General features: G+C 47.0%; 1 protein-coding gene across 4 annotated transcripts in view; it reads right to left on the bottom strand.

The window, feature by feature from the left end:
• Positions 1–659: 659 nt before the first annotated feature.
• GDPD5 (glycerophosphodiester phosphodiesterase domain containing 5) overlaps positions 660–22,805 on the bottom strand; it is a 171,192-nt gene continuing 149,046 nt past the window's right edge. Inside the window, exons 9-17 of one of the 4 annotated variants that reach the window (XM_048950411.1) lie at positions 22,606–22,688; positions 18,689–18,839; positions 17,248–17,466; positions 15,730–15,887; positions 14,060–14,207; positions 11,344–11,426; positions 8,760–8,774; positions 4,695–4,807; positions 660–3,315 (exon numbers count right to left, since the gene is read on the bottom strand). In XM_048950411.1, coding sequence (XP_048806368.1) covers positions 3,200–3,315; positions 4,695–4,807; positions 8,760–8,774; positions 11,344–11,426; positions 14,060–14,207; positions 15,730–15,887; positions 17,248–17,466; positions 18,689–18,839; positions 22,606–22,688 — 1,086 coding nt within the window. In that variant the 3' untranslated portion in view covers positions 660–3,199. Of the gene's footprint in view, positions 3,316–4,694; positions 4,808–8,759; positions 8,775–11,343; positions 11,427–11,877; positions 11,950–14,059; positions 14,208–15,729; positions 15,888–17,247; positions 17,467–18,688; positions 18,840–22,605; positions 22,689–22,805 lie in introns of those variants that run through there. The other 3 variants (XM_048950402.1, XM_048950421.1, XM_048950432.1) reach the window with 3 other exon arrangements.

Below are 22,805 nucleotides of genomic sequence, written 5' to 3'. Positions count from 1 at the left end.
TGCTAATGGACATAAGAGCCAATTATTCCTCTTCAAACATGCTTATGTTTTTCAGCCTTCACAGCACCCTGGGGCAATGACGTGCACAGTGTGTATTAGAAATGAATTGCTTCCTATTTGTTTGGCTTAAAACTGCTGCCAGATCAGTGATACTGGTGCATCATTGTCCCCACGTGGCCACAAGCACCAAATATTTATTTGGCAGTTGTAACTCCAGACTTGGGTCTGCAGAGTCGCACCCTCTCCACCTGACTGCTTGTCAAGTGCTGTTGGATAAAATGGGGGTGGGAGAGAGGGTGCAGCACTGACCTCAGAAAGGAGGATCTCCAAACCTTCTTCTGGTCATAGAATCATTAATGTTGGAAAAGACCTGCAAGGTCCCCAAGCCCAACCCTACCCATCCCACTGACCATCCTTCAGTGCCCCATCTCCGAGGTTCCGGAACACCTCCAGGGTCAGTGACTCTCCCACCTCCCTCAGCAGCTGTGCAGGACATTACTGCTCTTTTGGAGAAGAAATAGAAATTGTTCCTAATTTCCAACCTGAAGTCAGACCTTGAGGTTCTCCCACAAAGCACAAAGTGCAGAAACACGAAGATCAAAACGCAAGAAGAGCATTTTGCAAGCCCAAAACACACAACAAGATCACAGACGGGCAGGGGAATACTGACAGTTTATTTCACAGAGCATCTCAGAATTCATTTCGGTCTAGCTCTATTTTCATCAAAAAAGTATATTCCTTTAAAAAAAAAAAGTAGCAAATCTTCAGGACGATAACGGTAACAGTCGGTGCGTTACGCATAGAGTTTGGGTCTCACCATAAAAAAAAGTGAATTGTGAAGACAGTGACTCTTGGTTGGATCGCTTTTAACACTTCCAAGCTGTTAAGCACTTCACCTTTCAATAATGTCATCTCCAAGGATAAAAACAGAACATGCAGGTGATTATCAACAGATGCCAAGATTCAACAACAGCTCTCACTGGCAATGACAACCCGCCAGGAATGCTTCAGTGCAGCACCTCAGTAAGGGGAGAAGCAACTTTTATCTCAAAAGCCTTCAAATCCACCAAAACCTTGCGATTCTGCAGGAAAAAAAAATAACCAGCCACCATGCGTCATGGACTCAAGAGAGTTCCATATAGAAGATCAGCTTTTGAGGAGGATAAAGGGGAGCGTGGAGTAGGGACTCATTCCACCTACATTCATGAAAACCCAAGGTAGATGCAGACAAATTAAAGCCTCAATTTGTGCTGCTTAGAAGGTGCTTACAAAGCATCACAGTTCAGATTTGTTTGCTTGCATTCTTAACAGAGGTATGTTCCTTATGTCACTTTGGCATGCCTTCTTTCTCTTTACATGGCTGCAACGACCACTTCTGCACTCTCATTCTTATGCACCGAACCCAAGATTCTGAGGTTTCAATATGCTACTTCAGTACATTCAAGATTCAAAACTTCAGTGCTGCCACAACAAGGACGATCTGCCCGAGGCTGATTGCTGTGGCTTCCTTCTGGCTTTTCCAGGTTTGCCTTAGGAGGCACATCAACATCCCCCAAACCTCCCTTCTTTTCTACAAGGCGACTTCTCCCAGGGCTCAGCAAGCAGGCTCAGCCCAAAGCCTGAGCTTCGGGTCACATTCCCACCATGGGAAACAGCTCCCATGGTCCTGGCATTTCCAAGGTGGAACACAGCAAGCTTCAAAGGAAGCTCGTGCTCAATGGGATTTCCCACTTTGCACATTGTGCCAACCAAGATCCGGTGAGGGAAGGAGTGACCCAACAGCAGAAGGCCGCAGGGACCGAGCCAGGAGCCATTCACATCACTGTCAGCCTTCCAGCTGGATTCAGCTGCTCTGGGAACCAGCTCCACACAAACAGAATGCTGACCCAAAAACAGGCTCTGCCCAGTGAGACCTTGGAGACTGAGAGCAGGGAGCTGAGCACCCCACTCCTAGGCTGAATCAGTGCAGGGATAAAACACAACCACCATCAGTGTGGTTTCGAAGCTTTATTTCATGTTTCTTTAGATCTCTGCTCTAGGATTTTGGTTTCAAGCCTTTTGCACTGGGAGTGTGCATCTGCTGCAAGACCGCTGCTCCTCTGGAGGATGCTGACATGCAGCTTTAAAGATGCTGGTTTCAAAGCAAGGAGGAAACATCTCCTTGCAGGAATAAATTACTGTCCTGGGCTACTTCAGCTTCCAAACTATTTACATCTCCTTCACTCAGGGGCATCTGCTGGGCACAGAGGGGCTCACGCTGCTGCTGCTCCTCTTCCTGCGTGGATGCAGTGAAGTAAGGAGCAACTGCAAGTGCCACGTGGCATAGCAGGCACTTTAGCCAGATGGGAGCAGTGATGGTGCCCATGGCATTGCTTTTTGCAAGCCATCCAGGCGCCCAATGGAGCCCAACTCATGGAGAAGATAGAAAAAGAACAGCAAAATCAAAGCACTGCTGCCAGCAGAGGCCAACCTGCAGCTACCACCCAGGATTTGCCTACAGACATTTCAAGAAGGCCATTTTTCTGTCGACATCCAAGTTTTGGGGATGGGGAATGGGACAGAGAGAATGTGCCCAAGTGTCTGAGCCAGTGCAACTCCTTCCCCAGCTCTGAACTCCGACATGGAAGAGCAGTGCCATCTCCTCTCCAAGGAAAGCTTCTCTTCTCCAAGCAGGCTCCTGTTCAATTACAGCTAACACTTCATTGCCCAGGAAGGGAAAAGGTGGGGAGGAAAACAGAAAAGAAAATGACACTTCACGAGAACTTCACAACATACAGTTTAAACAATTCAGCTACACAGTCGATGCATCAAGGGAACGAATGGAGCAGGGGGGGGGAACTGTCCCAAACTCCCCCCAGGGGGACTCAGGCTGTCACGTCAAGGTTCAAATAACTTCAGCCATAACGTAGAGGGTTTAATGAACACGGTATTTCCACTCATGCCCTGGAAAAATTACACTCAAGGAAGAAAAAAAAAAAAGACAAAAAGGAATTCAGATTTTCTACATATTTACAAAAAAAAAAAAAAAAGCCCCTCAATCTCAGAACCAGAGAGGTGGAGCAGCCACTGATGGTGGAATGGAAAGGGATCTCTGCCCGGCCAGCAGTTCATCAAAGTTTCCCATCCCATGGAGAGCAGGAGAGCGCAGCTCTCATTGCAAACACGGGGTTGGCCAGACGTGGGCTTGGGCTGGAGACCCTCAGTTCATCCGCAGCCTGGTGTCCCGATGATCCGTGGGGGTGACCATCTCGTTGGCATAGCCATTTTCAGAGCAGAGGGACAGCTCGTCTGTGGTCTCCACGCCGTTGTTGATCTCTGGGGAGGGTAAAGGAGGGGGGGACATTGTCACAGTGGTGCGAGATAAAGGAGACCCTCGTGGATGAGCAGCCAGTAAAATCATAGCATCGCCTAGGTTGGAAAAGACCTTCAAGAGGATCCGGTCCAACCACCAACCTGACCTCCAAGTCCCATCACTAAGCCACATCCCTTAGTGCCACATCCATGTCCCTTAAGTTCCACGAGGGATGGGGCCCTGCCACTTCTCTGGGCAGCCCACTGCAATTCTCGACCATCCTTACTGTGAAGAACCTCCTAACATCCAGTCAGAGTCTCTCCTGATGCAATTTGAGATTGAGATCCATCTTATCCTAAAGGGATTTCCCTCTGGCTTCAGTAGCATTAGCCCAATTTAAGATCCAGCAATGAATTACCTCCAAGCTGGAGCTCATCTCTAAATTTCAGATCCTGTAAGCTCCATAATCACCAGAGGCAAAACTGGACCTTGCCATACATGTGATGCTGTGCTGAATTAACTCACCTTTGGAAAAAGAAATATCTGAACATCATCTCTACCCTATTTGCTGCTCTGGAACCAGGAAGATTCCTGTAGTCACTGTGGAAAATATACACTCACTGATGTTTTAATCATGTCCACCAACTCTAAGTGAAACCGTTTGTTTCAGAGGCACAAAATATTAACATGCACCCCTGACCTCAGAAGGTGCTTTGTTTCTGAGATTTCATGCCTAGAAAACAGTGGGGAGGCTTAATTTTCCTCTCATCAACTGCTCTCTTATTCTGTTTTCCCTGGGTTTACTCCTCATTTTGACCATCAATGGAGGGCAGAATCAGGCCTGCTTTCCTCACAGTAAAATCTTTGAAGCACAGCTTGTCTTCGTACAATAAACCCTGATCCCTACTGGAGATCTCCAAGAAAGAAAGCCAATAATAGAGCCCAAAGGCAGACTACAGTCACATTCCTTCAAACGTGAGCATTCCAGCTTCACACATTGATTTTAGCCTTGTAAAACTAAATGTTTCCTTTGTACAGATGCCTGGGATCTTTCTTGGAGGTGGGCTTGGACAGACACACTAAGAGGAAGATGCTGCATACCAACATGAAAACCCGCAGCCATATGGGAATGAGGAGCCAGAACCAGATCCCAAAAGTGACCACATCTCACAGCAGGGTCAGTCCAGCCATCCCATCCCAACAGTGGGAGATGAGACCCACATCAAGGTGTGGTACTGAGGGAAATGGTCAGTGGGGGTGGTGGAGGTGGGTCAGGGTTGCACTTGGTGACCTTTGGGATCTTTGCCCACCTTAATGAGCCTGAGACTCTGCCTCCTCCATCAGCAGAGTGACAACTGAAGGATGAAGCACAGAGCTTCGACTGTGCGGCCCTGATCCATACCTGAGAAGATCAGCTTCTCCTTCATGATCTTGACATCCCGACTGGACCGGCGGACGGCAGCGCTGAGCATGATCTGCTCTGGGTTGTAGGTCCTGATGCTTCCTAAGCGCCACCTGCAAGAGAAGAAGGGGAAATCAGGGGCTGGGTCTCTCCACCCCTGACAGCATCCTCAAAGTGCTCACCAACACTGGGAAGATCAAGTCCCGGAGGCCCTCAATGCTTTCATGCCCTTGTACCAACACAACCCCGGACGGCAGGAGGATGTTTGGAGATGAGCATGTGGTCTCAGGGAGGGTACAAACATAAAAAGGAGTCATCTCCAAACCGCCTTCAGCATCCCAATCCCACTAATTCCAGCAAGGACTGCAGGCACCCCAAACCCCTCTGCACCACATCAGCTGGACAACTGCACTAAGGAGGTGAACTGTTTTGACTCTGAGAGTGGTTCCGAGGGAACAAAGACTGAGCCAAGTGAAGGAACTTCTTTTTCCTCGCTTGCATTTGTAGGAGAAGAGAACTCAAATTAAAATTCAAGTCTCAAGCCTGAGACACGCAGCAAAGACATCAGCATGAGATGCTTGGAAGGAAAGCACGAGCACTCCCAGTGCAGGTAGATCTTTATGTACGATGCCCCTGCATGGAATTTATCTCAGGGCAGTTCCCTCCCCAGTTGCCAGGTCTTTGCTTAAATGCTTCCAGCCCAAAATGCACACTTTTTTTCTTTAGCTTCACCAAAAATTTCCATCACGTGAATGACAACGTAAAGCTGATGAGAACCTGGCTGCACATGAACATCGGCCAGGCTTTTTGTTCTAAAAGTGCACATAAAGAAAATGCAACAACAGCAGCAAAGCTAAGTAGGGCTTTGCTTTTAAGCTCTTTTTCACCCCGTGAGCGTCTCCGTAACACAGATCCTCAAAGAAAATACAGGAATTGGAGGAATGTTTCCTTCAAATAAAGGGAAATCGGGGCTTAGTGGGTTTTCACAGCCCCCTACCCACCAATTTGTTCCACCTCCTGCACACAGAGGAAGGCTTTCAGCTATTCCCATTCTCCCTGCCGGAGCCAGGGACGTAACAAAGCTCTTTGGTGGAAAAATAGCAGAGATTCAGGGCAGCCTATGGATTTTCTGATCTTCTGGCACCATCTAGTGGCTACACATCGAAGAAAAATGTGATATTCCTGTCTTTTATGGGTCTTTTTTTGTTTGTTTTTCCTTTTTTTCTTTTGGGTGGGGGTGAGTGACAGCTGCCTTCTCTTACATTTCCAACCCCCTCCCCATCCCAGGAGCAGATTTGAGAAGCTCCACACCAGTCTGGCCCCACAGCACGGGCCTGAAACGATCATAGATGAGGTCCTGGTGTTGTTCCATTCAAAATAAAGTGAAATAAAAGGAATCTATCTGATGCTGATTTCCATGGTTTCCACTTTATTTTTCCCAAATCCCAATGGGTGACACCACACTGTTGGAGCACGGATGAAGACAGGGCTCTGCTACAGAGGGCAGATGGGGTGGGACGGTGTGGGATGGTCACAGTGCACAGCTCATGGACCCGTGGATAAAAGCAACCCAGAAGGAGCACGAGGAGGTGGAGAAGATATTAAAGCATAAAAAAAAAACCAAGCCTCCAAAATGATTTTTCTTTTATCACCATCATCTAATCTGAGCTACTTAAACTTGGAAGATGGCCATTGTTCCCTTACTGTCCCACACTGGCAGATCCAGCTAAGATCAATATGTGCACAGGGTCTCACAGGATAAGAAATTCCTTAATCAGGACCAAAAAACGTTTTGTCACCATGCTGGGTCTTCCCTGTGCCCACAGCATTGGGACGTGGAGCATTAGGTTAGATTGCATGGCCTAGATGCAGGCTGATCTCTTGCTCGAGTCATCCCACAGAGGGCTTGGGCCCCTTGAGGGCACAGAGCTCTGGACAGGATGCCCCAGCTCAAGCACTCTGACAGCTTTTGCACCACTTCTCTGGGTGAAATTTGTGCACGCACCTGAGCTGAAGCACACTGACTCCAGGTGCCCTCTGAGTTCTCTCCCCTAACATTTTGTGGCCCTTTTCTGGGCTAGTACGGAGTGTTAGTAGGTTCAGTCAGGACTTGCTGAGCATTCAGGAGGGAATTTCAGCTCCAGGTAAAAGGAGCAGAGCAGGGCTCATAGCTGGGATGCATTTTCGAATGGAACGCACCCAAGGAGGAACATCAAAACCAGCCCAAATTTGCAAGGGTCATGCAATCACTCAGTTAGCTTCTACAGCTGCTTGCAGCTCCATGCAAAGCAAACCAAGCTCCCAGTACCACCCCCATTTTGAAATACCCTCTTAGCAGAGGTGCCATCAGTCTATTTAACCATGATGCGACACCAATCTACGCTGCATGAAACATTTTCTGCTGAGCTCAATAGACTTAGGGTCACCAGGAAGCTTATTTAATAGGAAATAACACCTCTCCTACCCCCTTGGACTCTGTTGTGACCGGTCACATGTGCAAAAAGGGCAGCCCAGAGCAGGGCTCGTTGTGTCAGACAGACAGCAGGTTGTTCGTGTTCTGGGAGGCATCAAAGCAGACCAGACGGACATGGGATAGGAACAGACTAAAAAATACTGGGACAACAACACAGAGACAGCACACACCATGTTAGGGCCAGGACTAGGGTGCTTGGGTTGAGGAGAAATGGAAGGGAAAGGAGATGGGAGAGGACAGACTGGGGAAAAAATAGAGTTGGTTGGTACCAAGGTCATAAAATGGTAGTGAGCAAAGAGCCAAGCCAGACACAACCACACAGTCCCCATCCTGCTATTCATAGGATCATACAAAGACTTGGGTTGGAAGGGACCTCAAGGATCGTCAAGTTCCAGCCCCCCAGCCACAGGCAGGGCTGCCAACCTCCAGATCTGATACAAGACCAGGTTGCCCAAGGCTCCATCCAACCTGGCCTTGAACACCTGTTGTCTAAAGCCTGACCAACTCCTCCATGCCTCTCTCTTCTCCCCACCCACATGAAAAATGCCAGAGAGCAATGGAGAGTTGAAAGGAGGAGAACACTCAGCCTCCTTGTCCCCATTTTGGTGAGGTGATGCAAGGATGGAACACTGCAATTCCAATACCTGGTGGAGCAGGCGATGCTTCCAGATGGCCAACCCCAACCCCAAAGGTGGTAGGTAGGGGAACAGGGGGGGCTGAGCACGCATAGGGAGGAGCCAGTCCTCAAAAATGCAACCCCATGGTGCCAAGCAGAAGGAATGGAGAAGGTAACATGGAGAGTTTGGTCTGAGTAAGGACATGGTAAAGGCTTTACTGCAGAAAGGTGACAGTGCTTCCCTCCAAGGGGATGAGAACTACCACTGAGAAAACAGTCAACGCAAGGAGAAATTTGGGTTGGCAATTTATGGCACTTTGAATCCAAAATCCCAGGCTCATTCCATTCCTGGATTCACTGCTGTTTTTATTTTCAGACTGTATTTCCAGTTTCATAGTAGTGTAACTGGGAAAAGCCTCCAAAGCTCCAATGAGTGCAGCAGTCGTTGAGCCAAACCTGTTCAGCTGTTAGACCTATTAATTAACACCCAGGCTGGAGAACTGATACTTGATATAATTGAACAGGTTACATTTTCATCTTATTTAGCATTAGCCAGCTTAGAAGAGGTTGGTCCCAAAAAACCTCTGGTAAACGCAGGAAGAGGATATTTTGTAGTGAAATCATTTCCAAGGAGAAAGCATCATCTCCATGGGGAACTGCCCAGTTTCAGCACACTGCAGGACCTCAGAACAGGGCTGTGTTAAAGGGCACAACTTTGATATTTGTAACGAAAGGTCAGATTGCCTTCAAAGCATCCACCAGCTTCAGCATCAGGCTCCCGTGGTGCTCGTGGCTATGGACCATGCAATGTTCTGACTCTTATGGTCCCCCTGTGAAGCCAGATGTTTGAAAGCATCATGGAAAAGCTGCGTCCTGCACTGTCTGTCTGCAGTGAAGCCATAGCAGAGAGGGAGAAAGAAAGAGAGAAAGGAAGGCTGAATGAAAAAGAGAAAGAGGAGGAAAGCACCAGAATTACCTGATCATGTGATAGCTGTGAGATGCCAGAATGCAGCAGAGAGAGAAAGAGGAGGAACATGCACAACAGTCAGAGCAGTAAGAAAATAAACAAGGCAAAGAGGCAAAAAAGATTGGTTAGAAGTCATCACAGTTGGTATTTCCCTCCTGGAAGGCCTGGCACGATCCTGTTCCCAGAGCTGAAGTAGAAGAGCAGGAGCAATCCCTGCCCTATGGAGGAGAGACAAGCCATGCGGAGGAGAGAGACAAGCACATCGAAGCCGTGCCTCTGGTCCCACCCACCCCCAGGTCCTTGCGTGGAGGAAGCAGCTCTGTTTTACCCCAAAAAGGACTTCAGGAAAAAGTACACACACATACACACACATAAAAAAAACCCTAAAACAAAAGCACACGATGTATTGAAGGCCAAACATCAAGCCCCACTTCGTGGAGCTGAGTCGCGTCAGCAGGGAGTCGATAGGCAGCTCTGCTGAGACTTGGTTTTGGCACAGACTCAGAGCTGATACCCATTCTTCTGCGTGGTGAAGCAGCCGTGAAGAGCAGGGAAATGGGCATCTCCTAAGTGGGATGCACAAAGCAGGAGCTCTCGGGAGGGCAAGCCTTTTGATGTAGAAAATCCAGCTTCTGACGCTAGTTATTCTCCTTCCTTCCACTGACTTGGGGTTGAGCTGTCCCAGGGGAGAGAAATCCCAAAATCCTTCCACTCCTCACCCTGATTCTTCTCTCCCTACACCACCAAACCACCTCCAAGCTGGAAAAACATTCTGGGGAGAGGAGCAGTCCATATATCAGAATGCCCATGTAGCAGACCTATAGCCTACAGTATGGCTTAGTTTAACTCTTTTGGATGTGCCCTGTGGGCATGATAGAGAAAGCCTGCCAAACCAGCTTTGGGAAATGATGCAAAACTCTTCAGATGGTGATGGGTCAGTGGTTGGACTGGATGATTTTAGAGGTCTTTTACAACCTTAATGATTCTATGCAGTATTTCATTGCCATGACCTTTAAATTCTGCTCTTGACAGAAGAGCATTAAGGAGCTCAGTCCCTTCCTTCAGCCTCCTCAGTGCATTTTTGACCCTGACTGAGAAATAAAAGTCTGAAGGGCAGGGAAATCTCTTATTAAATCCACTGATGAAACTGAGGGATTAGAGGAAGCTTCCAGACAACACAGCCACAACGTCCACCTGGAGGAAAGGTTTAATCGGCTGCAAGACGTCTGAGCAAAATTATAAACAGATTGGTTAATCTCATTTAGGTCATTGGTTGTGTTAAGTGTTGGTAAATCAAATCTGAGAGGGGTCTGAATCCGCTTCTCATCCTATTATGCTGTGCTGGAATGGATGACCTACTGGGCACTGGTCTACCAGGCTGGGACTGTGCGAGTTGTAAATTTAGAAGGGCATAATCAACAGACCCAACATATGGCCTGAAGTCAAATCCATAGCAGGTGTTGGCAGGAGCAATAGCCTGCTGTAGCGTGGTGAAAATGCCCAGGTAATTATCTGCCCTGGGGAGGGAAAGGAATTGCTGCAAGCAGATGATCTGGGGCAGCATGACAGCAAGATTACTGGCTCATAAAGCTGAAGGAAATGAAATTGCTACTCCTAACACAAAGGCATTTTGGAGATCAAGAAAGTAGGAAAGCACAAGCTTCTTGCTGTCTCTAGCACAGTGCTTTGTGCATGCTAAAGCAGGTGAGATTACAAAGCCGGGCGAAGAGCGAGGTGCAATTTCAAAATGACATTTTCCCAGGGGAAGGCTGCTGCTTCTCACTGGAGGAAGAGCATTCCTCCTCCTGAGCTCGTGCTTTCCCAGAGAGGGTTATTTCAGTGTCATCACTGACAGCTAAAGTGCCTCTTAGGAGAGCAGGCACATCACCAGGAGGACGCAGTCATTTCCTCCCTTATAATCAAGAGGGTGGTTTGGCCAACTCTACCATTAGCAAGTGGATTTATCTCCTACTGATTCATCGGTGTCTTAAGCCTGTCCTGCTCCCAGCCTTTCTGCTCCATGTCTGTGTTCAGGGTCCTAGAGGCTTCTGCCTCCACGTTTTCCTTGAAGAAAAGGGGATTTTTTTCTCCAAGCATTCAGTTGGGCAACTGATTGGATCTGCTAAGCTGTAACAGTTTTGCATCGCTTACGTAACTCTCTTCATCCTAATGGAAACCAACTGATTTTAGAAAAGCTAAAAGACAACCCTGCTGTAAAAACTGTAACTGTGGAAACTCAAACCATTTCCTCACCTTTTCTATAGCATTTAAACTTCTTGATGTCCATTTCCCCAAAAACACTTAAGGTTTCTCTCCCACGCACATTTATGAGAAGAGCAAGGAGTCTGCCATTCCTGCTGTGAGATCTCTTATTCCTCTTAAAAGCACTGACTTCATCGAATTCAAATGTCATCTCAGAAGTGGAATTAATTACTGTTTGCAGTCTTTGGAGGAATTTTTAATCAGTTTTCCTGCTATGGCAATCCACATGCGTGAGGAGCACCACAGTCCTCTCTTCCATCTCCACCCCACAATCTCAATGAAAACACACACCACGAATACACGAGAGCTGAGCCACAACAATGCTACTTACTTCTGGAATATAAAAACTCCTACAATTATGATAAATGAAATGAGATCGGATGTGATCCAGATTAGGCGGTACTCGTCTGGAGGCTGGAAGACAAAGAACAGGAGCAGATCTTAAAGCTGTGTATATGCACAGGGAGACCAGACATTGCTGAAGTCACCACCAGGGCAGAAAGAATCACAGAACAGCTTGGGTTGGAAGAGACCTCAAGGACCACGAAGCTCCAACTCCTCTGCTGCAGGCAGGGCCACAAACCTCCACGTTTCATAGCAGCCCAGGCTGCCCAGGGCCCCATCCAACCTGGCCTTGAACACCTCCAGGGATGGACGGGGCATCACAGCCTCTCTGGGCAGCTGTTCCAGCACCTCACCACTCTCTGAGTAAAGAAAAGCACAGAGCTGCAGGGGTCACAGATAAATCATGTTTACGACATTTCTAATGTCAGCCTGTCACTTGAGGTGGCATTATCAGGAGGCAAACAGGAAGAGCTTTAAGCTTTAAGCATTTTGTACGTGCTGATGTTTTCTCAGAGCTTTGTGGGCTGGAAGTTCCCTATCGCAGCTGTACCTCAAGGTGAGGTGAGGTGAGAGGCTCTTTGGAAATCCAAGCCTGTGGGAAAACAAAAAATATTTCTGTCGATTTCTGTCTTCTAAGGCACAGGCAACTCTTGCTACATTTGCTGGTCTAAGTAATAACTATTAATAATCAACTCCTGATGATGCTCAGAAGACACCCACCCATGACAGCCACCAGCAACAGCCAACAAACTCCTGCTTGGCCAGCCCAATCCTGAAGGGCACGGTCCCAATTAAGGAAAAGGTTTCTGATTTATTACCAGCCCAGGCACAAATATCCCAATGGCCAATGCCATTAATGCAGACAAATAATATTTAATTAGAGAAATAGAACACAATGCAGAAAGTGGAGTTCATGCAGCAGTAGGGTGACAAAGGTAAAACCAGTTGGGAACCACCAACATTGCTACCTCTGTCTCCCAGAATAGAATAATTAGTTTTTCTGGTCACTGCCTCTTTGTGTGTCTCAATTTATCCAGCAGGAAGAGCAGGGCAGTGCTTTAATTAGCTAACACTTCTGATAGACATTTCATCCTTTATTTTCAAACTTAATAATGGAAAAGAGACCTTTGACATTGTGTTGATGCTGCAGTAACACCTGTCTAATTTTCTGCATTTATTAAGACACAAAAATGCCTTTTTTTCTGATTGGAGAACACTATCATAGATGTTTTGAATGAAAACTCAGGAGGCTTCTAGGACAGAAGAAAATCTACACAGCTAAGTTTTTCACTTATCCAAATTAGTATTCCACAACAACACCCAAAGTATCAGGTTCTCCTGTGGGGACAAAAGTTGTATTTCCCATGATGTATCCCAAGGAATAGGCAGACATGAACAGAACCTTCTGGGCAAACTCTAGCACTTTATATTGATGATTGAAAAAAAGAAATCTGTAATGCCCATAAAATCCCCAGAAAGCTCAGAGTTAGCAAAGATTTTATGAGCACAAAAGCTGGAATCCAGAGGGCAGCCCAAAACTTTCAGGAAGAATCTCAAAAACACAGGCAGGACGGGTGCACCACACTGGGCGCTCATGTTAAGGACATCAGGTTGGGGTTAGAACCCCAACTGGAGCTTTCCACTTCCAAAGCCCTCCTCTCTGGGATGCTGTGTTGGAATTCCAACAGACGGGAGAGCCCTAGGAGGAGGGCTCCAAGCATCAGCTGCTTTTCATAGCTGACAGTGAGGATTTTGGAGTAAAAAGCTGCCAGTGATGTACCCAAAACTCCTGCCAACTGTAGAGGAAGACAGATGTTTGCAGCAGCAGAATTCAGACAGTGACAATTTCTGATGCCAACAGATCAGTCTGCTGACCATTTTCAGTTTTCCATCTTCAGCTCACACCAGTTCAAATCTGTGTTGTCAGATACAAGCAGTAGGTTAAGCTAAGACTAATGACATTCACAGATGCACAGATGTTCATTCATCCAGGCAGTAGTCTGGAGGTCCTACCTCCAGCTGAAGATGCAGATAACACCTTCTGAATTCCCCCTGTGCTCATCTTATTTCCCTTTTCCCAATGGGATCTCCCAGAGCAGTGGCAAAACAGCTGCCTCCTGTCCTACCCCCATAAAAATCTGTTACCAAAAAATAGCCCCATGACATCCATGTACACCTCTGCAGCTGAGCTTGTTTGGGGAATGCTATGATACAACTATTTTCCCTCCTCTCCAATGTGAATGTTTTGTTTGGTTCAGAGACCCAAAGTGCTAGCAGAGCTTTCAGAGGGTTTGTTGCCTGTGTGATGGGTAAGGACTCTGTTCCTAGTATGGAAATGGAGTAGCTAGAGGTAAAATCTTTCCTCATTTGGTATTAAAACCAGACAAAACTGCAACTCTAGTAGATGCTCAGCAAGTCTGGAAAGATGTTTTTACACTGAAGGAATACAAAAAAGTTGGTTGGGTTAAATGAGGTCCCCAAATACTGCATTGGGAAAGAGCTGAAAGAAGGTTTTGAGCGTTGATCCTTCGCCATCTTAGACATACAGAGGGTGAAAACACTCAAGGCCAATGCCACATTGAACCTGAACATCCTTGGAAAAAGCCCCTGGTAATTCGGATGCAGTGAACAACCTCTAAGCCTTCCCCATGGTGTTCCCTACTTCCAGGGGTCCACGGCACCTTGCTGTGCTCTGTGCTTACCATCAACCAGATGGGAAAAGGCACCTTGCGAAGGACGTGGGAGCTGTCGGAGGTGACCGACGGGACACCAGTGCACCACAGGATGGAGTACAGCCAGGGCTCATTCACAGTGTACAGATTCACGCTCAGGTTTGCTGCTATGTAGTCTCTGCCAGAAGGAAGAGAGAGTGAGGGGTGAGTCCTGCAGTCATCAGTGCCTCATCTCATTGAATCGTAGAATCATTACAGATGGAAAAGACCTCCAAGAACCCCACATCCCACTCCAATGCGTCCCACTGTGCCCTCTGAACAAGTCCCTCAGTGCCACATCCCCACAGATCTGAGCACCTTCAGGGATGGTGACTCCACCACCTCCTTGGGCAGCCCGTGCCTGTGCCCAACTGCTCTTTGGAGAAGAAATTATTCTTAATATTCAACTTGAAATCTCCGTCTCAGAGAGTTCTCATCATCTGCACTGCTGAAACACAGACATATTAGCTATGAATCACATGAAGTAGGTTTTTAAAAGGGCACAGTCGCCTCATAGGCAAGCCAATGGCACTGCAGTCAAGTGGTTGGAATGCACAAGCTTTCTTTTCCTCCCAGGCACTACCTGCCCCAGGACTCAGCCTGCTTCAGACACATCATCATAAAGGACAGATACAGCACCTCATCATGCTGATGTAAAATTAACATCTACCTCAGATGCTCATCATGTTTCACAGGCAGTCTGCTTAACTAAAAACTGATGGAGTTTGCAACATGAGTTCCTACAGTTCCCATGCCCTTGTTTTAGGGACAGTTGCAGGGATACATCTTCCAGTTTCCAAAGCAGACATATGGTCCTCTCCAGGAGACAAAGCAAACAGTTAGGGGCCATATTCTCAGTTCTTCTCTCTTTCCAGCCCCAAATGAATAGTAAGACAAATCATTTAAATATATATATATATTTTCCATCTGAAAACATGTTTCATTTCTCAAATACTTATGCAAGGAATAAATTTGAACTCCAAAAAAGGGAAAAGGTCTCTATGAGAGACAACCCACGCTTTCTGAGAAAAGGGCAAAGCCATGAGCTAGCACTGTGCACCGTTCAGACACACACTGCCAGAAGGCTGCACATGCTGTGACAGTCTCATTTAAGACAAGGCCTAACCACTCTAAGCAGGTGACAGCAACAGAACATGTGAATTGTCTGCCAAAAAAGTTCTGAGAACTAGATTAGACACCGGACTAATCAAGAATCTGCCACAGAAGCTCTGGAGCAGATTAACAGATAACAGGGCAGCTGCTGACGGAGATGAAAACAAAGTCACCTTTTTCCAGAGATAACAATGGAATAAGAAATATTCAAAGATCTGTATTTCAGAAAGGATCATCATGTATGAGACACAGATGTGGCACTGAGGGACATGTTTGGGGGCAACGTGGTGATGGGCTGACGGTTGGACTTCATGATCTTAGAGGTCTTTTCCAATCTTAATGATTCTATGAGGCAAATGAGCAAAAAACAGCCTGGATTCTGGGTAATGGGAGGGACGAGCTGGCACAGCTCAGGTTTTTTAACAGCAAGTCCATCTGAAACAGTGCCTGTATACAGACAGGTCAAGAAAGATGCTGCTGGGACAGGGGTGCACACGTGGCTGTAGAGCAACGTGCCACCAACACCACATCCAAAGGGAGGACTCTACCTGACATCCTCATTCGTGACCTTGGTGTAACGCAGGTTGAGTTTCACGATGCCCTTCTCTCTCAAGCGCTCTGCATCCAACTTGAGGCCAGAAGTCTGCTGGAAAGCTGGAGCAATCTGCCTGACCAGCTGCCGCTCCGTGTCCGGCAGCCACATCACCTGCAGAGGCAGAAGGAGGTCAAGGCAAAGAGGGTTCACAAAGCAGGTAACACCAGCCAAGGGTTGCAGATAACCAGTTTACATTAAGCCAGAAGCAAATATGCACAATGGATTTTGCCTTATTTGTCATACAAATAGTCTAGGAGAGGCACACAGCCTCCTGGATTTATATCCAAATGCACTTCAGGATGGTTGGGGAACACAGAGAAATATATAATGCATGAAAATTTAGAGGTGAAAAGGGTTGAGGTAGAAACAGATCAAGCCAAGGGCTCATGAGGTGAGGTCTAGTGTACCCCACAGCTAACAATCTGTCTTCCCTGCCCAATTCAGGGCACAGGGGCTAATGCTGACAGCACAAGATGGTGCAGGAGAAGCCTCTCAACATCCCATGACTGAGATCTGTTTTATTCACTCTCTTTCATTAGGGCTACATCCCTTCTAACCCAAGGCAAGGATTTCCCAGAGTTCACACCAGGCTTTGAAAATGTGCCAGATCAATTACTGTTGACAGGCTCAGGGGCCAGACATAAAGTGGATGCAGGAGCCAGGCTGGGCAGTTCTATTAGTTGTGCCATACGGAGGGTGGGATGATTATGGCAGTACCACTGGGCTTTACATTGCTTTAATCCACATGTTTAAGACCTCATCATCACTCATTAATGACCAAACGTTTGGCCTCAAACTTGGGTGAAAAATACAGCTTCACCACCCCCACATCTCTTTGCTCACAGTTTTTCCAGTGCCCTTCATCCCTCTGTGGAAGTGGATAGTGATGGGACAAGGGGGAATGGTTTTAAAGTGAGACAGGGGAGGTTTGGGTTGGATGTGAGGAGGAAGTTTTGGAGGCAGAGGGTGGTGAGGCAGTGGCACAGGTTGCCCAAGGAGGCTGTGGATGCCCCATCCCTGCAGGCATTCAAGGCCAGGCTGGATGTGGCTCTGGGCAGCCTGGGCTGCTGGTTGGCGACCTGCACACAGCAGGGCTTGGAGCTGGATGAGCGCTGTGCTCCTTTGCAGCCCAGGCCATTCTATCATTCTGTGATTCTATTAGAGGACAAACTAATGAGGCTGGCTGGACACTGACTTCTAGCTCTGTGCCATTGCAGTTAACTGCTTGGCAATTATAGGAAGGAAAGTCTGGAGGAGGCCTCCTTTTGCTGGTCCAGTTTATGACTGCTATCTCCCATCCACCAGACATGCAGCTATGCAAAGACCTTGGGTCCAGCCTGCAAGCATTTTCCTCCCCAGCACAGCTTCCAAGTAACATCCCAAATCAAGCATCCAAATGGGTCAAACGAGGCACTCAAGAACTCGGGGAACCCATAAGGATGTTCAATTCTGGAAATACCATTAAACTCACAGATCGTTGCTGAATTCCTGACGCCAGGATGGTCTTCAGGGTGATGTTGATGTAAGACGTGTAATAGGGATGATCTGGTGGCAGGTCCTGGAAGTTCAGGATGAGTGATGTATTATCCTTGATCACCTCCAGCATATCTGCTAGCTTGCAGACAGACTGGTTTGCAGCTTCCAAGTAGTCAGACCTTGAGAGGGATCCAGCTGTCCAGAAAGGGTCGTTCTGAAAGTAAAAGATGCCAGCATTACCACCATGAAGCACAGGCTCCCTGGGTGCAGGTGGAGCTCCTTTTCCATCCCACCATAGCAACAGTGGGGGATGCTGACAACTACACTCAATGCCATTCTAGGACTTTTGTTCAAGTGTTTCTCCATGCCTCGGTTTCCCCACCCAAGGGAACTAAGAGCAATATGAGAGGAGCTATGGGATGCTGGAGCAGATGGACTCTCCTGACAAAAGGACATTTAGAAATGACTGTGTCTCAAAGGACATCTCCAAAACCAGCCTTCCAGCTGCTGTCTTTGTCCCTGTCACCTAGCAAGAGGCATTTTCACAGCATTCCCATTCCAACAACCACATCTGTAGGCCCAGCAAGTCTCTGTGCCACAGCACATGCAGCTGTTATTCAGACTTCCCCACCACAGATCAGAACAGCGGTGATGCTACTACGGCTCAGGTTACTACCAGGCAAGCACTGAAGGACCTTCAAACAGACACACGAAACCAGTATCTGAGCTTGCATCATTACAGTAAGCCATGATCAGGCTTGCTGGAACATGCCATACTGCTGCAGCCCTCCTTCCAGACCACAATTAATACTCTCCAGGAAGGTTATGGCTGCAGGCTACAGAAAGAAAGCCCACCTGCAAGCTGGCTGAGCACCAAAAGATGGACCAGCCCATCCCAAGGCAATTTCTTCTCCCTTGGACTTTGAAAGCTGAACATCTCCGTGGATTTTTTTTTTCCATTTTAGAAACAATTACCTCCAAGCATAAATTAAGGAAAAAGTAAAACACAACAGTCTCTTTTCTGTTTCCTTTATAGTCATATTTCCCTTTCCAGGGGGATGTTGGGAGTCCTGAGTAGTATCAACCAGGCATTAAGGTCCCTCCTTCCAAGTGGCGGAAGGAGCAGAGAAAAACAATCTCTCTCCCTTACCCCAGGTTGCAAGGCAGAAGAGGACCAAGCAATCAAATTCCCATAGAGTGCTCCTGGGGGCTAGGCCACTGCTCCAACCTTTGTGCAACGCTACCTAAAGGCAGCTGCAAATGCCTTGGGTGGGATGTCAGACTACATGATTAGCAGTGGACTGAACTACATACAGTTCATAGAGGCTTGGTCTAGATGCAGTTCAGACCACCCTACTGAGAAGCTACCTCACAGAGGGTTTAGGCAGAGCTTTCATCCCACGACTGTGGCTGCAGGACATCCTATAGGTACGCACCCTTAGGAACCACTCTCCAGCATTGAGCATTTCCAGGTCAGTCCAGTTGAACATGGAAGAGTGTTCGTAGGCCCGCCCTGGAAACACTTCCTCCACATTCGTTGTTCTCCTGAGTGTCTTGTCATGCATCAGAAATGGCACTCCATCATAGCTGCAAACACACAGACTCCATTACAGGTTGAGACAAAAACCATGTAACACTTTGCTAGAGAAATGGCATCTCCACTCCAGCTTCTCCCATGGCTTTAAGGACCACATTGAAATCATTGTCAAGATCTTGACCAATTCAAACCATCCCCAACAGCCTCAATACCAGTTGAAACTGGTAAGAAAAATGTTTTAGATGCATTAGTCCATCCCACCCTTCTCCAAATCATGGATTTTTTGGGTGCCAAACTCATGCATCGCAGAATCCCAGAATGGCTGGGGTTGGAAGGGACCAACCTCCTTCTGCAGACAGGACTGCCACCCATTGAATAATGCAATAGATCAGGTTGCCCAGGGCCCCATCCAACCTGGCCTTGAGCACCTCCAGGGATGGGCATCCACAGCTTCTCAGCTCAGACAAGACCAGCCACCATGAATGCTCAACACCAACCAAAGATGCCTGCAATGTCTGTAGCTCCAAAAACTGTCAGTGTTTTTCCACACTTTGCATCCTCACACATGTGCATCCACACAGGTACAACTATTCTCAAATGGTTAATAAGTAGATGATGAGCAAGATTTTCAATAGCTCTCAGTCTATCCAGGAACTTAATGCTTATGAGCTTCCAACAAGATTCAAGGGCTACAAGCTACTAAAATTGCTCTTAAATAATCTTTTCCATTTTGAAACTGGTTTGAGGAGACACCCATGCTCACATGAGCAGCTATGCTCACGCATCTTAAAGAAATCCATCTTAAAGAAAACCCACCTCTCAGAAGAAACCAAATAGCTAAGTGCACACCCTGTGGTTTTTAAGCCACCTAGATAGAACAGAACAGCAGTTTTGGGAAGACTATGAAGCTCTTCAAGCTTTCTTTCAGACTAATTTTCTGTCACTGGATCATTGGTGGGATAATGAAGGCTTTTATTAAAGGCTGGAGGACAATTGTCTGCACTCAAAAATCAAGATAAACTCTGCACAGCCAGCCTGATTACAGTGACATTTTCCAAAGCAAAGTGCCCATCTTCACTAGGCAGATAATGTCCGGAAATGAGATGGGGTTAAAAAACAAAACCCATCTGAATTAGGAGATAACTCTGAGCACTCACCCACAGAACTACAGGGAGTACAAGCCAACAATTGTGGATGATGGAGTAAATGCTTTCCCATCTTTATCACTGCCTGCTGAAGTCCCTTATCACAAAGGTCACTCGCATCTTATTTGCTGTTTCTGGAGTGCATCATGCCAACTGTGTCCCTCTCCATCCAAAGCAGCATGCTGACACAGCAACACCATGCTCAGCCGTGCACTTCTGCAGTCAGAAGAGTTTTTAATATTTACAGTCAAAAGGAAGGTGCTAAGAAACTGCAGTATTATGAGCGTGGACTGTTTAAGGAAGATAGGAGCTCAAGCCTTAACATCTTGCAGCAGAGCATCATTAGATACCGCTGAGACTCAACCACAGCACGGAAACTAATGGGGCACTTCACACTGACTCCCTTCTGCCCATTCCCTCCTCGTACAGAGCTGCTCAGCACAACGCAGAGCGAATCACAACCAACATATTAGCAGGTATAGGTCAGAAGAAATAATTCAGAGTGAGAAATCAGAGCTTCAGAAGAGAGGTGAGAGGAGATGGAAGATGGGAGGGGAACATGCAGCGATACTATGCTATTTATACTTGAAGCAAAGAAGCTTTGAATGCAGCAGCGCTGGCTTTGTAACCAGAACCACCCAGTTTGGAGCATCACTGGACAGGGAGCAGGATGTGATGTATGTGACTATGCCCCAGTGGCCTACCTATATTCTTCAAGAGGAGGAATGAGTGGGAAGTATGGAAACATCCTAGGAGGTGAACTGAAAGTGACACAGCAAGACACAGGCATGAAGAGCATTGCTCAAGCAAGCTCTTCCTAAAACTTCTGCCAGCTGTATTGATGGCTCTGGTTTTGGTCTGAAGGTCATTGAAGGCCTCTTTTTATAGAGCATCTTGGGTCTCCCCTGAAGGGCCTCAGATAATTGATCCTTTAAGAGCATCATCATTTGAGCTGTGCGATGCTTGGAATGCTCCTCTGAGATGCCTGGAGGGTGGCAACATGGAGAGCTCTTGGATCTTTTCAAGCTCTCCTCCTCCAAGAGTCTAGCCTTCTCTCTAGTCAGGGATAAAGGAGGAACCTATTCAGTTATCCTTTCACAATGATTAATAATGTAATTTTTGAAAGAAGGATTTTATTGCTAATATCCCAATTCTTCCTTCGTTTCTCCACAATGACTACCCAGGGGAAGAAGTTCCTTCAGTTTTCATGTTCTTTCAATGAGGGAAAGAAAGAAAGCACCATGACAGTTAAGCTCTAGAATCTCTCTTCCACCAGGCAAAACTACCTTTCCAACCTTCAAAGAGAGCAGGAAAAAAAAAAGAATTAAAATACCAGCCTTGTGTCCTGATTGTTTTTATAACTGGAACTCAGAAAACTGAGGGACCACCAAGATAAGGCACTACCTCTCCCTTCACGCCACTTCCACCCTCTTGCAATACATGCAAAAAACAGTTCAGAAAGGAAGACTGTTAGACAACAATCACACTCCTGGAATAAAGCACGGCTCTCAAAGTAACTCTAAATGACATCTAAATTGGCCTTGTCAACTCAACACTTGCGTGCAGGGAAAGATTTTTCGATGGGCAACTGTCTGACCAGGATCCTCCTTCCCTTGCAGTAATGTGAAGTGAAGGAGGGCAGGGGAATGATTTTACTCCTGTGCTGCTAAATCACTGTGGACAGTTTTGCAAGGCTGGTAAAACCCTCCTGAAGACCTGCAGCACAAGGAAGTCACTTTGAGATCATTTCTTTCTCTGCACTGCCCAGTAAAAGTCATTTTTAAGCATTTCTGCCTTTTCCCAAGACCAGTTGACTTCAAGCCACGATAGAAACCAGGTGCAGCGTGTCACTGTAGTAAAGCAAGTTCTAGGATAAACAGCATCTTCAGGTTAATTATTATTATTTTCGTAAGAAAAGGAATCCAGGTTCTTTCAACTGGCCAACTTCACCTTCAGCCATCATCTCAGTGGAATGATTTGTAGCATCAGTGCACTACAAGTAGACACAGCTAGGAGTTCATGGAATCACAGAATCATTCACACACACAGATTCACACACACAGAATCACAAGGTTGGAAACGACCTGCAAGATCATCCAGTCCAACCACCCTCCCATTCCTATCAGTGCCACAAGCTGCTAAACCATCTCTCGTAGCTCCTCATCCAGGCGCCTCTTGAACACTGCCAGGGATGGCGACTCCACCACCTCCCTGGGCAGCCATTCCAGTGCCTGACCACCCTCTGAGAGAAAAAGTTTCTCCTAATATCCAACCTAAACCTCCTCTGGTACAACTTCTTGCCATTTCCTTTCCATTACAGTTGAAAAAGACCTCTAAGGTCCCCAAGTCCAACCCCAAGCCATCCCACCCTGCTCACTGACCACGTCCCCTGTTACCACATCTACCCTCTTCAGGAACACCTCCAGGGATGGTGACTCCTCCACCTCCACGAGCAGCCTGTTCCAATTGGTTACCGCTCCTCCTGAGAAGAATTTTCTTCTAATGTCCAACCTAAGCCTCCCCTGGGAGTTATCAGATACATTCACCATGAGAGCCCCTTTCAATGGGAAAGACCACTATCAACCGGACAGCAGATGGAGACCCGATAGCATGGTTTGGGCTGTGCATAGAGAAAGCCTCCATGCTCACACCAAGTATGACTGTGGCTTACCTTAGTACAACATCAGCCTGGACTCCATATATCTTCTGCTCCACTGCCTTCTGGAAGGACATCAGGGTATTTTCTGGTGCCAACTGTGACCCAAGAAAAAAAGAGCAGTAAAAGTTTAGTAAGTGGGCACACGTGTAAAACACAAAGTCTGAAGATGACCAATGCTTTTGACCCCACTGAGGGTCTTCCATGCTCAAGAT

This window comes from Lagopus muta, chromosome 1 (genome assembly GCF_023343835.1).
Source record: "Lagopus muta isolate bLagMut1 chromosome 1, bLagMut1 primary, whole genome shotgun sequence".
Taxonomy (NCBI): Eukaryota; Metazoa; Chordata; class Aves; order Galliformes; family Phasianidae; genus Lagopus; species Lagopus muta.
The sequence above is the reverse complement of the archived record's forward strand: the minus strand, read 5'-3'. Positions and strand labels throughout refer to the sequence as shown.